Source organism: Cucurbita pepo, chromosome 10 (genome assembly GCF_057944985.1).
Source record: "Cucurbita pepo subsp. pepo isolate OVF chromosome 10, ASM5794498v1, whole genome shotgun sequence".
Classification (NCBI taxonomy): Eukaryota; Viridiplantae; Streptophyta; class Magnoliopsida; order Cucurbitales; family Cucurbitaceae; genus Cucurbita; species Cucurbita pepo.
Genome location: NC_141807.1, coordinates 10,466,601 through 10,483,569, shown reverse-complemented (window position 1 = coordinate 10,483,569; position 16,969 = coordinate 10,466,601). Strand labels below are relative to the sequence as shown.

Below are 16,969 nucleotides of genomic sequence, written 5' to 3'. Positions count from 1 at the left end.
CACCCAAAGCAAGAATCATACCACTAGACCAAATGCCCTTATTAATGACAATATATTAAGTTGTTTATGGAATGTATCATCATTATTTCATTTATTTTCTTTGTTAATGAAATCCATGAGCAATTATTATTATATCTTTTAGATCTAGACCGCTGTTAAATTATTTACATAGGGTTTGCGATAATTACTGTAGAGAGAAGAAAAAAGAATAGAAGTTAATTAAAGAATAGAAGTTAATTACTGTAGAGAGAAGAAAAAATAATAGAATTACAATAGAGAGAAGAAAAAAGAATAGAAGTTATTTTTATTTTCTAGAAGTTACATACGGTAGAGAGAGAAGAAAAAAGAATAGAATTACTGTAGAGAGAAGAAAAAAGAATAGAAGTTATTTTTATTTTCTAGAAGGGCGATCAAAATCAAAGAACCGAGAAAAATCTCCAAATAGAACAAACGTAACGTGTTGGAATTGTGGAGAAAAAGGTCACTTTCGGATAGGTTGTACAAGACCAAAGAGAAAGAAGAATCACAAATTTGGAGATGTGATGATTCTATAAATTCAGCAGAAGACATTGGGGATGCTCTAATCCTCAGCGTGGACAGTTCGATTGAATCCTGGATTTTGGATTCATGTGCATCTTTTCATTCGTCTCCAAATAAAGAGTTGTTCTGGAATTTCAAGTCTGGAAATTTCGAGAAGGTGTATCTTGCCGACAACAAAGATTTGGAGATTAAAGGAAAAGGAGATGTTTGCATAAAAACTCCAGCAGGAAATCAGTGGACATTAAAGGATGTCAGATATATTCCTGATCTCTATTGGTCAGTTGGACAGCACAGGTTATGCAACAAAGTTAGGGAAGAGTTCGTGGAAGATTATGAAGGGTGCTACGGTGGTAGCACGTGGCTCAAAATCTGGAACCTTATACACCACTGCAGGGTGTATGAACATAGCTGTTGTTGCTGAGAGTGCTTCAAATTCAAGTCTACAGCACAATAGACTTGAACCTATGAGCGCGAAAGGAATGAAGAGGCTGGCTGCGAAAGGAGTTTTAGAAGGTCTGAAATCTGTTGATGTGGGTCATTGTGAGAACTACGTTATGAGCAAGCAAAAACGAGTTAGCTTCACAAGGACCGCCAGAGAATTGAAGAAAGTGCGATTGGAAATGGAACCAGATGTGGAGCACGGTTTCAAGACCACGAAGATAGTGGGAGTTGAGCTTGAGTTGCAAGGAAACTCACCTAGTGATGTTGTAGCAGATACTCAAGAAACTCCTGAGACCACTGCTGAGGAACCAGATGTGGAGCAAGGTTCCAAGACAACAAAGCAAGTGGGAGTTGAGGTTGAGTTGCGGAGAAAATCACCAAGTGATCTTGTAGAAGATACTCAACAAACTTCTGAGGTTGTTGCGGAGGAATCAGCAGTGGAGCAACTGACACTTGAACTGGTGTTGAGAAGATCATCCTTTACTATCAGAGTACCAGATATGTATGTACCTTCATTACACTATCTGTTGCTGATGAAAGGGAACCACAACCCTTTGATGAGACCCTACAGTTGGAGGATACAACCAAGTAGGAGCAAGCCATGGATGATGGGACGTCTAGGCTTCAAAAATGCGTTGTACTGACATTGAGTATGTGGCAATAGTTGAAGCTGGAAAGAAGACAATATGGATGACTGACTATCTGGAAGAATGGGCAAGAAGCAGCTTGAAGATTCTTAACAGAAATAGTCATAGTGTCATACAGTTGGCGAAGGAACCCGGTCTATCATTAAAAGAGAAAACACATAAGACGATACCATTTCACTTGCAGGTTAGTGAAAGATGGTGATGTGTTTGGAGAAGATAGAGGGTGCAAAGAATCCAGCAAACATGTTGACAAAATGTGTTGATTTTGGAATATTGAGGTTGTGCAAAGCCTCAATTGATATGGTGCCATGAAGACCATGAAGATGCTCATGGTCATTTGAAAATGAAATTCTTGGTTGACTAGATCAGTTTCCAAGTGGGAGAATTGTTAGGTTATGGAGCCTGCGGCTTATTTATAGCTTGGTCAACGGTTATATTCGGTAAAGCTATATTTGGTAAAACTATATCCGGTACAGCTATATTTGGTAAAACTATATCCAGTAAACCTATATATGGTAAATAGCTATATATAGTAGATGGTTAAATCGAGTAAAGCTATATATAGTAAATGGCTATATATAGTAGATGGTTAAATCTGGTAAACCTATATATAGTAAACTGAACTATATATATATATACCATCAGCTTTGAAAAGTACTTTCTATTCTCTGTAATTCTCTCTTACTGTACATACGTGAAGTCATCAATAGAAAAATTCTTTTAGCCAGAGTTCGCCTTGCACTTTTCTCTATCCTGTTCTTTGTGTTCATCTAGATCGAGCGTGTGCGTTGTTGTGCGATCCTAACAGGCCCTTCTATCTTGGATAGAAATTTGTTACACTTTTTGGACCGACACTATGTCTAAGGGGTCACTAAGGTTAAAATTCTACAAAATGAATCCATGGCTCAGTGGTAGAGAATTTGACCGGTCACCCATTTGAACTTGGTTGGGCCCTTTTATTTTGGAGAGACACTTTTTACACTTTTAGACTGACACTCTATAGAAGGGGTCACTCAGGTTGAAATCATGCAAAATGGGTCCATAGCTCAGTGGTAAAGCATTTGACTGCAGATCAAGAGGTCACCCATTCGAATTTGGTTGGGCCCTTTTAACATTTTTGTGAATGTTTGTTGAATCCACCACCCCTAAATGGTGGTGAGAGTTCTCTTATTTATAATCATTTACAGAATACAGAAATATGATTTGAATTTGGTTGGGCCCTTTTATCATTTTTGTGAATGTTTGCTGAATCCACCATACCTAAATGGTGGTGAGAGTTCTCTTATTTATAATCATTTACAAAATACAGAAATATGGTAAAATACAAATAATATGGAAATAGCTATAAAAAGAAAGAATAATAAATGAATACAATATATTTGCCTTTAATAAAATGGCAAATATGGTAACCCGTAATGTAAGGCAAATATCTAGATATTTGCCTTATAATGAACGGTCAACTATCCTTAACACCCCCCCGCAAGTTGAGCGTCGGATTTGAACGAACGTGAAGCTTGGATCTGAAAAATTCAAAGAGAGGTCGAGAAATACTCTTTGTGAAGATGTCAGCAACTTGGAGATGAGAGGGTACATATTGTGTGCGAAGTTTGCCAGCGATAACAAGTTCTCGAAGGAAATGATAATCTAGTTCAACATGTTTGTCCCGCTTGTGAGAAACGGGATTAGAGCTCAAAAAAATAGCACTTTTGTTGTCACATAAGAGTAAGGGCTGCTGTGAGATAGGGACCTTGAGGTCATGCAAAAGATGCGTAACCCAAAGAAGTTCAGCAGCAGTTGTGGCAAGAGCACGATACTCAGATTCACAGCTGGAGCGTGAGACAGTAGGTTGCTTTTTGGCACTCCAAGAAACGAGATTGTTACCAAGGTAAATAGAATAGCCGGATGTAGAACGACGAGTATCGGGACAACCAGCCCAGTTAGCATCCGAATAAGCGACTAGCGTACTAGGAACAGTGGATGGACGAAAGGTAAGACCAAAGTGGAGTGTACCTTTGACATAGCGAAGAATAAGTTTGACAGCAAGAAAGTGATCTGCAGTAGAGGCATGCAAGAATTGACTGACAGAATTGATAGTGGACGCGTAATAGTCAAGTACTGAAGGGCGCCAACAAGAGATCTATAGAGAGTAGGATCAGAGAAAGGAGAACCATCAGCAGTTAGGTGTTGAGAAACAACCATGGGAGTGTGAACTGGTTTGCTATCGAGCAACTGAGCACGAGTAAGAATATCTCGATCATATTTTAATTGACTAATAAAGAGACCATCAGGAGTGGGTGAAGCTTCAGTGTCAAGAAACCAATCAGCAGCATCGGGTCCAGCAATAGAACATGACGTGTTAAAGGCTTCAGCAAGGTGAGCATGAGAAGAATCAGGTCGAACATACCGTTGGTTGCAACGGTCAGCATAATGGTCCTCTTTGCGACATATTTGGCAGTGAGGTGGTCGACGACCCTGACTTGAGTGGGTTCGTCCTCGATTAGAAGAGTTGTTTTTGTGAGAATAAGAACGACCTCACTGGTTGGTAAAGGAAGTAGGGTGGCTTCCATGGGTGCGACCACGATTAGTGGCTGTGAATGCTGTAGGAGTGGTGTCAGAGGACTCAAGGGAGCGCTAGAACAACTCAAAACTTTCAACTTTAGAGACTAAATCTGCAAAACAGGGGATAGGCGTGAGAGCCATCTAAGCAGTAGAAAACGCTAAAAATTCGGTGCCGAGTCCACGAAGTAACCAGTGCACTTTATCAATGTTCTCGACGGGTCTGCCAATGGCATGAAGTTGGTCACAAATTTTTTTGAAGGCACGGGCATACTCAGCAACAGGTTTGGTGCCACGTTTCATCAACTGCAAGTCATCCTTGAGTCTCAGTTCACGAGCTTTCGACTGATGGCTGAACATAGTTTCCAACGCATGCCAAACATCACGTGCAGTAGATAGACCAACGACAATAGCCATGGCTTCCTCAGTGAGAGAGGAAAGCAGGAGACAGAGAAGTCGTTGATCGGCTGCTCTCCATGCCAAATATTTGGGGTTGAGTGTTGAGGAGGAAGAGGAGGTTTCTGGTTCAAAGCGAGGTGGTGGAACCATAGTTCCATCGACATAGCCCAGCATGTCTTGACTCTCAAGGAGAGGGAGAAGTTGGCTTTTCCAGAGAAGATAATTGGAGGAAGAAAGTTTGATGGTGATCATATGGATTAGAGTATTGAAAAGAAGAAGATGATAAGAAGATTCAGAAGCCATAGAGAAGACAGGATCAAGTTGTTAAACCGAAAGGGCTCTGATACCATGTGAATGTTTGCTGAATCCACCACACCTAAATGGTGGTGAGAGTTCTCTTATTTATAATCATTTACAGAATACAGAAATATGGTAAAATACAAATAATATGGAAATAGCTATAAAAGGAAAGAATAATAAATGAATACAATATATTTGCCTTTAATAAAATGGCAAATATGGTAACCCGTAATGTAAGGCAAATATCTAGATATTTGCCTTATAATGAACGATCAACTATCCTTAACAATTTTACTTTGTTTTCAACCTCTCTTTTAACTTGCAATCCGTGCTTGGAGAACCCACCGAAATGTGAGTTTGTAACCCATCTGTTAGGGTTCTTGGAATGATTCTCTAGATTATCCCTTCCATGTTGGGAGTCGGGCCATAGGTCTTGGGTGAAGTTGAGATAACAATTCTTTTCTATTTTATATAAATTTTTTAAATATGGGTTCATTTCCAAATGCATGCTAACACCCTTATTGTTGAATAAATGACATGAAACTAGTTTCACATAGTAACGTTGCCTTTTGCTCCTATTGGGGGAAGGATAATAGGTCGATTATACCTATAGGGTAGTTTTAAGCGTGACAACGAGACTATTTTTTTTTTTTAGTTAAAAATTAGAATTATAACAATCTTCCTAAAACACTCAGACTAATTTTGCTTCATTTCGAAATGCAAGAAGACAAAGTAGAAAAATGAAAACATGTAAATTGTAAACTCAAACATTTCAAAGAAATAAATAAGGTTTGATGGTACCGATGCTAACCAGAAAACAATCCACCAAATTTATTTGGAACATAGAAAACTTCATGTCTCCATCTTGTAAAGCCAATAAACCAAAGGGCCTAATATAGTAGAGAAATGAAAAAATGTTACCCTCTTATGTGTTGTGTTGTTTCATAAGTGATCGATGGATGTTGACTTTGACCAATTCCTACTATTTTTTTTTCCTATATTTTTAAACACTTTTTTCTTGTACTCCTAATAATTTTACATTTTAAGGTTGTAAATATTTGTGCACGGGTGACTATTATGATTATTAGTCAACTGAGTTAAGTGGAAATAAATTTTGAAGATGAAATTAAAGTATTAATTTTGATGTCATCTTTACCTGAGTTTTGGGATATTGTTATTAATGAGATTCAATCTAATGCCATTAGTAATTCACAATGATAATATTCAAAATACTTGACGAAAAAGAATGGTCAACGTAAGATATTTGAAACAAATAAATATTTTGTCCTCTGTGATATATCAAATCACTCATTTGAAATTTCTTAATAATAAACCTGAAGTCTTACATCTTTTATAGTGAAAAGTTCCTTAAATAGAAGTCTTATGAGATACTTCTAAGCATTTAGAGATCAACTAGACACACAGCTAAACATTCTAAAAAAGATTAGGGGTTAAACTTTTAAGTTAACTTAATTTAAGAAACTTATGATTTAGTAACATGATTTAGTGGAAGCATTTTCACGCAAAGTAGAAGCAATAATGGAGGGTTTGAAATAATATAGTTTTCACCCCTTGTTTCTCGAGTGAATATTGAAATAATATAGTTTTCATGTTAAGTTTTGCACGGAAGAAAGAAAGACGGGGATGTAAAGTATTATTTCAATTTGTTTGTAATATACAACAATATATAAATTAACTATAAGAAATATATAAAATTACATGTTCTCCAAGAGCTTCAATCAACACCGGAGGGTTACTTCTGCAACCACTCTAAAGGTGCTCAAGATCACAACGAGTTAGATAAAACAGCTCTAGAACTTTAAATCCAATAACTTGAGTTTGACTCCTGATAGGATCTCCCTTCTTGTGGAATCGGCATAAAATAGGAAAACCATTCCAAAATAAATTTTTACAAGGGGTTCTATGGTGTAGTGGTTAGCACTTTGGACTTTGAATCCAACGACCTGGGTTCAACTCACGGTAGGACCTTAAAACACTGAATAAGGAACAACAACACAAGACATTTTAAAACAAAACATTGTTACCACTTCCCATGAGTGCATAGGTGGCGTTGTAACACACGACATTTTAAAACAAAACATTGTTACCACTTCCCATCCCATGAGTGCATAAATAAGGAACGACAACACACGACATTTTAAAACAAAACATTGTTACCACTTCCCATCCCATGAGTGCATAAATAAGGAACGGCAACACACGACATATCCCATGAGTGCATAAATAAGGAACGGCAACACACGACATTTTAAAACAAAACATTGTTACCACTTCCCATCCCATGAGTGCATAAATAAGGAACGGCAACACACGACATTTTAAAACAAAACATTGTTACCACTTCCCATCCCATGAGTGCATAAATAAGGAACGGCAACACACGACATTTTAAAACAAAACATTGTTACCACTTCCCATCCCATGAGTGCATAAATAAGGAACGGCAACACACACATTTTAAAACAAAACATTGTTACCACTTCCCATCCCATGAGTGCATAAATAAGGAACGGCAACACACGACATTTTAAAACAAAACATTGTTACCACTTCCCATGAGTGCATAGGTGGCGTTGTCATAATCGTGGTGCAGGCACTCATGGTACATATACCATAGCATCCCACCTAAAGAGAAATAGGGGCCTCTATGCATAACGTCTTGGGTCAAGCTTGGAACTTAAAAGTTCTTAGGAAATAGCCCAGGTGGCACTTAAAAGTTCTTAGGAAATAGCCCAGGTGGCGTTGTCATAATCGTGTTCTTAGGAAATAGCCCAGGTGGCACTTAAAAGTTCTTAGGAAATAGCCCAGGTGGCGTTGTCATAATCGTGGTGCAGACGCTCATGGTACATATACCATAGCATCCCACCTAAAGAGAAATAGGGGCCTCTATGCATAACGTCTTGGGTCAAGCTTGGAACTTAAAAGTTCTTAGGGCGTTGTCATAATCGTGGTGCAGGCGCTCATGGTACATATACCATAGCATCCCACCTAAAGAGAAATAGGGGCCTCTATGCATAACGTCTTGGGTCAAGCTTGGAACTTAAAAGTTCTTAGGAAATAGCCCAGCATGATATTGTGCACGTAGTATCTATTAGAGACCAAGGGAACATATCTATTAGGGATATCACTTTAGTTATCCTAGAAGGTAAAGTCATATGGATCGTGATGAGCATATTCTCCCATATCATGGTTTCGCTAACTAAAGTTTTCCAATAACTCTCAAACTTCATTACCTTATATAACCTCTCAAGAAAAGGATTCATACAACAATTCATAAAATAAGATCTACTGAGAAAACCCGAGAAAAGGTCAACTTTTGAGTTGACTTGGAAAGTTTTGTTGAACTGGCCGTATCATCGTTTTCTTTCTCTGAACAGGAAGAAGATGCACATTTTTCGCATCGCCGCCATCTGAAACTCGGCCTATACAGCCCCATTTACAGTGTTTCTCTCCTCGATTTCTTCGTGAAACTTAAAGATGGATGATACAAGAAAGGGCTTGGGATTTATTTGATAACTTCTCGTGGATCGTAGCCTAAGATATTCGCTACAAAAGTTCATCCAAAATCTGATTTATCGCTGGAGATAAAACAAAGGATTTCTTATTGGGTAGCCTATTCTACGGGTTTCAAGGCCCTATTTCTTCATTGAACCTCTTCCATATCCTATCTTCAGGCTCAAGGAATTGGTTTGGAGGAACGCCTTTGAGTGTAGGACCTTAATTTCCAGAAGTCGTTCTCGATATGCAACTCACTCGAAACGCCAGATTTTCTATCTCGTGGGTAGCTTATTCTAAGACGTTTCAGCTCTGGATTCCTTCATCAAGTTTACTCAACTTCTTCCTCTGAAGCTAGAGGAATCCTTAATTTGAAGTAAAAGAGATCGTAGATAGGAATTTTGACTCTTATCCCCAATTTAATTTTGAAACCTATTTCCTTCAATTTGGCACGCTCTCGAGGTTATTTTTCTTCGTGGTCTTCTATGGAAGCATTCCTTGGAGGTACAGAAACTGATTGGAATCATTCTTGCTCGACGAGTCATCATGTATCCTCGGGTTGGATTTTCAAGTTTTTCTTGAAGTTCTTCAATGGCGGATTGAATTGGGGGAATGGTTTCTAGGCACTTTCAGCACTCTATTCTTTCATAGAACTTGTGGGTAATCTTGTTGAGAAACGGTAGGAATAAGATTGAAGAGAAATGGTGGAGGATTGCTCTCGAATTTGGAAGAAATCTGAGAGTAGGAGACCCATAATCTAAACGCCTATTGCCTTCGATTGGGGGATCGACCTTTCTCGATTCTTATTCCATATTGTTTCTCCTACTTTAGACTTTATAGGAGGAGCTTAAACCGACATTGAGAGCTCCAGATTCTTCGTTATTTAGAAGGTTGAAGAAAAATGGTGGAGGATTGCCCTCGAATTTGGAAGAAATATGAGAGTAGGAGAAACACAATCTAAACGTTTATTGCCTTCAATTGGGGGATCGACCTTTCTCGATTCTTATTCCGTATTGTTGCTCCTACTTCTGACTTTATAGGAGGAGCTTAAACCAACATTGAGAGCTCCAGAATCTTCGTTATTTAGAGATCGATCTTTCTGGATAATTTTTTGGTGATATCAACTCCGATCATGGCCTTATCGACCTTGGCTTTGCATACTAGTCGTTGGATGTGATGATCCATGCGTGTTCGTTCTAGATCATATCAAATTTTGGAGGACATCCGACGGTTGAGATTTGAGTTCGAAAGATTTTGCTCGGATAGTCACGGTAGATGCTCTGATTCTAATTAGAGTGGCATTTCTGTAATTATCCATTCTTCTAGGGTTTTTTTTGGTAATTTACCACTTTCCGAATATTTTATTATTATTTTTTTTGAAAAATCCAAAATTTTTCTACAAATTTCTCATGGCTTTTTTTACATTTTTCCCTGTTTTTTTTTTATCTTGAGATTCCTTCTAGATAAGGAATTACAAATCCGGAAAGATTTTTTATAATTGATAAAATGACTTTTTTGCCCTTTTGATTTACTTTTTGGTTTCCAATCCTTTTCAAAAGGCCTTTAACTCCGTGAAATCACTTGTTAGGGTACACGAGTGACTTCACTAAGTCCTTTGTTCTTGCTTAATGCTTTAATTTTTTTCTTTTCTATCCATTTGGTCTTTCATGAGTGGCTTATTCTTATGGGAGATAATTTCCTTCATTTTTTGGGTGTTACATATACATACTCGTTACAAACACAAAATAAGAAGCAGACTTAAAAGAAGAACAAAAAAATACTAGATTAAAAACAGAGGTTAGTCCATGGCCCACACTCCAAAGTCCGCTCTCATCCACGACCAACTCTTAGTTACTTGAAAAAAAATGATAAACATGGAGTGAGTAAAACTTAGTAAGTAGCCTACTAGTAGGTTCTTAATGGCGACCTTAAGCTACGATATTACTTCTTGTTATGTTTTCAGGATCTTATACTTTTGAAAATTAAGTAGTTTTTTTAAACAACCTTCAATTTTTTCCCATCTATCTTTTTTTAAACACTTTTGAAAATTAAGTAGTTTTGAAGTTTTTTTTTTTTTTTTTTGAAAATTCAACAGTATTTTTTTAAAAAACAAATTAATAGTTTCTATAGATTTTTTTTTTAAAGATTAAGTGTATTATTGAAACTTCTAAAAAAATTATGAGTATTTTTTTAGATAAAGTGCAAAGTTCAATGGTATTTTTATTAATTTTGCTTATAATTTAAAAAAAAAATACAAATTTTTGTTGATTAAGTTAATATTAATTTTATTAAAATACATAACACCACATCAAAATTAATTTATTAGGAATAAAATTAAAACTAAAAAATCAATTTATTTTAAACTAAAAAATTAATTTATTTTAAAACTAAAAAGTTAATAAAAGAGAGTAATACATCCACAAACACATATATATTTCGAGAGAGAGAGAGGGCTTTATTATAAGTAGAGATAGCATTCTAGTAGTTGTATTGCTACTTGGGGACAAGGAACTCGAGAACTTCTTTAAAAGTTCTGCACCTTTGTAATAGAAGACCAAGGAATATCATCGTTATTTATAACTTCTATCACAATAATATAAATTCTGCGAGGACGACGTTCTCTAGTCATACCAACCAGACCGTTCACCACACGCTTGTAGATGAAACGATGTCCACTATTCTCGTTATTCTTTTCAACTACGAACCTTCCTGCATTCTGCACTACTAGGATATTGACATCCTTAATTGGTACTAAAGCATCTAAAGGCAACCCTTCCACACGGCTCAGTCTAACACCTTTGGTAAATAGTTCCAAGAGACATTGTTAGGCCAATTTTGTTCATGAATACTTAAGAATTTGATATTTATAGTTGTAGTTGAACGCTACTTAAATTGATGAAGTGAAATCTTACAATAGAGTCTAATAAAGCGTTTGTCCATTAGAATAGGTTGGAATTAAATTCTTTATAGTTTGAGATAATAGTTGTATTCTTAAGTCATTGAGACTAGTGTTACTAGTACTTGTTAGTATATTTAAGTATAAATATTAAAATGATTAGTTATTAAATATTGTTTGAATTAAAGCGTTTATAATTCAAATGATCTTCATAACCTAATTCATAAAAAAATAAATAAAATAATTAGGAAGCATTTATGTGCTAGATTAAAATAAGATGAATAAAAAGAACTTGCCATAATTACTTTATTCATCGACCTTTAATCTTAAAAGTAACGTAAAATATTGCAATATTGTGATTCAATAGCCTATTATGAAATTAGGCCCGAACTAAAAAAATAATATTTTTAAAATATGGAAAAATTCATGAGCCAACCAAAATATGTATTCAAAGATGAAGAATTCACAACAACAATCACAAACAATATTAATTAGCATCTTGTCTTTTGGTTTGTCACATTTCCAAACATGAACAAACCTCAATTTCGAGTCCGTGAGTATTATGGATCATAATCAACAGTACTTTGCAAGTAGCTTTGAGCATTCACAAAAGGTCGAAAGTTGAATTTCTTTAGAATGGTAACCAAATAACCGATGATTATTGTTGAATTTCCAAAAAATACACCACAAATTTCATTTATAGATATAAATGGAACCATTGATATAAAACCGTGATTATATAATTGCATCATCACTAACAAACCCACCTCGGAGTGATCATCTTCACCGAGGCTGCAAATTAAGAAGCCTTCCAGGATTACTCAAAAGTGAACTTTTAAGAGAAATGAAGCTATATTTGAGCAAGAAAAATCATGTTACATGTGTCTGGGATACCACGGAGACACCAATGCAAGCAATCGCTACCACCCGAAGTTTCTTTGATATTGTAGTTGGATCTTTGAGACTCATCCCTCAGATGTGAAAGAGTAGTTATATCCAACATTCTTAATTGTGTGCCTCTTACAGTACTCTCAACAAATGGATCGCTTGATCTATTCTACTCTACTTTACTTCCTCTTGATAACGGTGTGGTATTGACACAACTCATATTGCTGATAATCATCACTTACATCCAAAACAAGAGTATAGCGGTCGACTATCGTCAAGGACCCATTCACCATTTCCATTCCTACCGACGGAAAAGTTTTATTACATTCATTTCTTTCTCCTTTCTAACTTCTTCATTCTCAGATTAAACTTTTTTTTTATTTAAAAAAAAAAATAAACGTGAAAAGGGAGAAAGAAGGAAGAAGAAAAGAGAAAACCCTTCATTTTGAAAGCTTATCAAATACTCTTTGACCGATGTAAAGAAAGCTCGAGAATAATTTATTCTCACGTCCCTCTTAGACACTTGTTGGATATATATATCCGTCCTTCACATGTCGTATCATAATCATATCATGTCCTAAAAACTTCGTGATTATATTCTTCCCTAATTTATCGTAGCCTTAACGTCCTTAGACATATCATAGTTGTGTCGTTACCTGAACGTACCTTAGTCTTAACGTTACAGGAACGTATCCTAACGCTATCGTTCTATCAATCTATCATAATCCTATCCCTTTCTACCCATAACCTAATCGTATTGTTTTATGAATCCATCGTGACCATATCGTTGTTATCAATCTGTCATACCCATAACACTTCGATACGTAACCAAACCATAACGTTTCATGAACATGTCTTACTCCTATCGTTACATTACGTTTAGTGCATCCTTCTCGTATCCTATCTCAAATATACCATTGAACACATGGTACCGTAAGTATTATCATACAATTCACATATTATAACATATCATAAGCATATCGATTCACAAACATTTCACACATATCAATATATATCACAGTTGCAGAACCACGAGCACAGTCAACATCAAATATAACCATATGGATGGTAAGGCCACCTACCTGATTAGCTTAGGCTGGTGTCCCCAATTTATCCTTAACAAAGTTTGATTTGTCTTTTGTATTAAAGTCAACCTATATGAACATGACATCAATTTCAATCATTTCTCTAAATTTTTATGATGCTCTAGTGTTAGATTTCATGGGAAAATTGCACGAGTAAGGTCTTGAAATGTCTATATATCAAAACTGTTTAACACTTTCCAAATCTTGATTTTTTTGGCTGTTTGTGTTTTTTTTTTTCTTTTTTTTTTCTTACTTGTGTTTCTAATCTTACTTCGGTGTGTTTGTTACATTTTTTTTTTAATTATGTTAGCAATTAGCCAATTTAATCAATTCATTCTTTATGTTTTTTTTTTTTAATTATGTTAGTGGCTAATTTAATCTATTCTATTTTATTTTATTTTATTTTATTTTATTTTATTTTTTTGGTATTGATGGACGTATATTTCTAAATTATACTAAATAAAACTAAATAATTTGTTAGGAGAGGATATGAGATATAACTTAACGTTAAATCTCTTTCTCTATGAGAATAACTCATTCTCATGTCCATCCTTGCTACCATGTACTAAATTAAGGATTTTATTTCTCTTGGGTCAAAACCATCCTTAAAGCACAAAATTGAAGTTGTAGTTAGTCAATTATAATATTTGACGTGCTAGTTTTCAAACTACTTTAAATGGGTGTAAAGAGAGCATGAGAATAACTTAAGTTCACTAATCTGACACGTGTTGGGCATGTACTGAACACTTGTTAATACAATGGATACATTACAAATTTATAATCCATCGTATTAGACACTTGACTTTGAATATATTTTGAGAGTGAAACATACATTAAGCTTTTTTTTAAGTATACAAATATATAAACTTATTTATATGAATTTATTTCTAATATAAAATTGATAAATTTTTTGAAATAATTCTTTTTAATTAATGTATCATTGTCACATCGGTATCCTAGTTTTTTAAGAATGACATGTTACTGTTAGTAAAAGAAAAAGAAAACGGTAAGATCAGAAGAATTGGGAGAAATCTCTCATCCAATTGAAGAATGACTAAATCAAATCTAATTCAAATAACTAGATCAAATCTAATCCAAATAACTCAATCAAATCTAATCCTAACAATCCCTCCCTTCAACCGAACACGAATAGTAATCAGTTTATATCTACGATCTCATACCAAACTTCCACTAGGTAACTTCATCAATTCCCATGTGCCATTTCTGTTTATAACTCCAGATCCCTGGCTTGCCTCCATTTCTCACTCTTCAATACTTCTCTAAAGTTTACAAAGTTTGCAGGTTCAGTAGGGGCAAACATGGCTGAGCTTCATCATCTTCTTTACAAAAAAAAACTTCTCCTATTGCATAGTCTCTCATCCAGACTGGTGGTCTCTTATTCCTTGCCTTATTCGAGCTAGGAGAGCTTGCTTCAGCCAAAGAGCCAGATGAAATATTTTCCTCTGCAGTATTTTCATCTGCCGCTTCTATATCATTATTTTCATCTGCGACTTCTATATCCTTATTTTCATCTGCCGTTTCTATATCATAGAGTCTGTAAGCTTTTGACTCTTCACTAACTCCCAGCAAAACATAACTCAAACTCTTATCATCTAGCTTAGTTCTCTGAGCTGCCTCCTCTTTTTGTCTCTAAATCAACTTGGGCTCACAATATTGTTCTTCTTCCTTCCGCTGCAGCTCCAGAACTAATCGTCGCTGTGTTTTTTCTACCCTTCTTCTTGTTAGGATCAATACCAGTTGTTAGGATCGCACAACAACACACACGCTCGATCTAGATGAACACAAAGAAAAAAAGGATATAGAAAAGTTGCAAGAACTCTGGCTAAAAGGATTTTGTATTGATGACTTCAGGTATGTACAACAAGAGAGAGTACAGAGAATAGAAAAGTACATTTTCAAAGCTCTACCGAACGAGATATATATATGGTATAGTTTACTATAAATAGCTTTACCAGATTTAGCCATCTACTATATATAGCTATTTACCATATATAGCTTTACCAGATATAGCTTTACCATATATAGCTTTACTATATATAGCTTTACTAAATATAGCTTTACCGGATATAACCGTTGACCAAGTTATAAATAAGTATCAGGCTTCATAGCCTAACACTTCTATTCTCTTCCAGCATTTTATCTAGCTCTTCTCTCTCTTTTCGTGCTTGTTCTTCTTTTTGTCTTGTAGCAGTAAGAGCGGCTTCTTTCTCTTTCTCAAGCTGCACATCAACATCATCAAACAACTTCGTGCGACCTTCCTCTATTCGCCTCTGTATTTCTAATTTAGTTTCTTCAGAGTTTAGCCTTTCTTCAACATTCTTCTGAATTAGTTCTTCCATCCTCCTAGCTGCATCTTCTTCTAACTTCTTCAACTCTGTTTCACGCCTTTTCTTCTCTTCTTCCTCTTTCTTATGCTTCTCTATGGAATGATTCCGATCAGTGGATGCACGACTAGAACTGGAACTGGATGATTTGGGGAAAGGAGATAACGAGGAAGACCTACTTCTACGTTGGCGGCTGAGGGAACTTGAACGGCTGCTTCTCCTGGAATTGGTAGTGGAATGATAGGGGGAAGAACTTGGGTCCCTTCTGCTTCTCTGACTATGGCGATAGGAATTGGAGCGGTGAGTGTAGGACAGAGACCTTGAACCACTTCTCCCCATAAGTTTCAATTGAGTTTGAACGGCTGCTACAGGTTGAGATATAGCATGCAATACGAACATTCGATTCAAAGACATCTTTGTCTCCATGATTAAGCCTCTCTCAGGATGAAACACCTTGCATGTTCCATTTTGAAACAAAAAGATAACCCCTTTGCTTGCAATTTACCAATACTCAACAAATTGTTCCTCAGGTCTGGCACATAGAATACTCCTGTGATTATCATTATGATTCCATTCACTTCCAGCAGTACATTACCCTTTCCGGTTACAACCATGCTTGAGTTGTTGCCCAGCTTCACTGAATCTCTGAAACTTCCATCAAAATCTGAAAAAATATTTCTTCTTCCCACACATATGATTGCTACATCCCAAGTCAAGGAACCACATATCTTCTTTATTGGCCTTATTCATATTCACGTAAGCCTCAGCGACATCTCTTCTTGACTCTCTGCATAGTTTGTCTCATTCTCCTTGCTTTGACATTCCTATTGAAAATGTCCTAGCTTGTGACAGTTATAGCACTCTACTATGGCCTTGTTGAAGGTTTGTCTACCTCGTCTGGTATTGCTTTGACATTCCCATTGAAAATGTCCTAGCTTGTGACAGTTATAGCACTCCACTATGGCCTTGTTGAAGGTTTGTCTGCCTCGTCCCCTTCCTATGCCTCTAAAGCTTCCACGACCTTGACTCCTTCCTCCAGCAGACTGCACAAGTGGACTCTCCATCGACATACTTTTATTATGACACAAGTAGAAGACTGCTGCTTCTAGTTTTAACTAGTTTAGGGCATGACTCTAATACCAAAATGTTAGGAACAGAAAAAGAAAATTGGAAAGATCAGAAGAATCGGGAGAAATCTCTCATCCAATTGAAGAATGACTAAATCAAATCTAATTCAAATAACTAGATAAAATCTAATCCAAATAACTCGATCAAATCTAATTCAAATAACTAGATAAAATCTAATCCAAATAACTCGATCAAATCTAATCCAAATAACTCGATCAAATCTAATCC

The 16,969-nt window shown here is 36.0% G+C and overlaps 1 protein-coding gene and 2 non-coding genes across 3 annotated transcripts in view; 2 read left to right on the top strand and 1 right to left on the bottom strand.

Annotated features, from left to right (window-relative positions):
• The first annotated feature begins 2,663 nt into the window (after positions 1 to 2,663).
• On the top strand, positions 2,664 to 2,735 carry TRNAC-GCA (transfer RNA cysteine (anticodon GCA)). Its single transcript has one exon. It is a non-coding gene; the product is annotated as a tRNA-Cys (tRNA).
• Positions 2,736 to 4,328: 1,593 nt separating this feature from the next.
• LOC147790680 (uncharacterized) overlaps positions 4,329 to 16,969 on the bottom strand; it is a 41,137-nt gene continuing 28,496 nt past the window's right edge. Inside the window, exon 2 of the mRNA XM_087127640.1 lies at positions 4,329 to 4,705. Within this exon, the coding sequence (XP_086983766.1) occupies positions 4,329 to 4,705 (377 nt within the window). The remainder of the gene's footprint in view (positions 4,706 to 16,969) is intronic.
• Positions 6,801 to 6,872, top strand: TRNAQ-UUG (transfer RNA glutamine (anticodon UUG)). Its single transcript has one exon. It is a non-coding gene; the product is annotated as a tRNA-Gln (tRNA).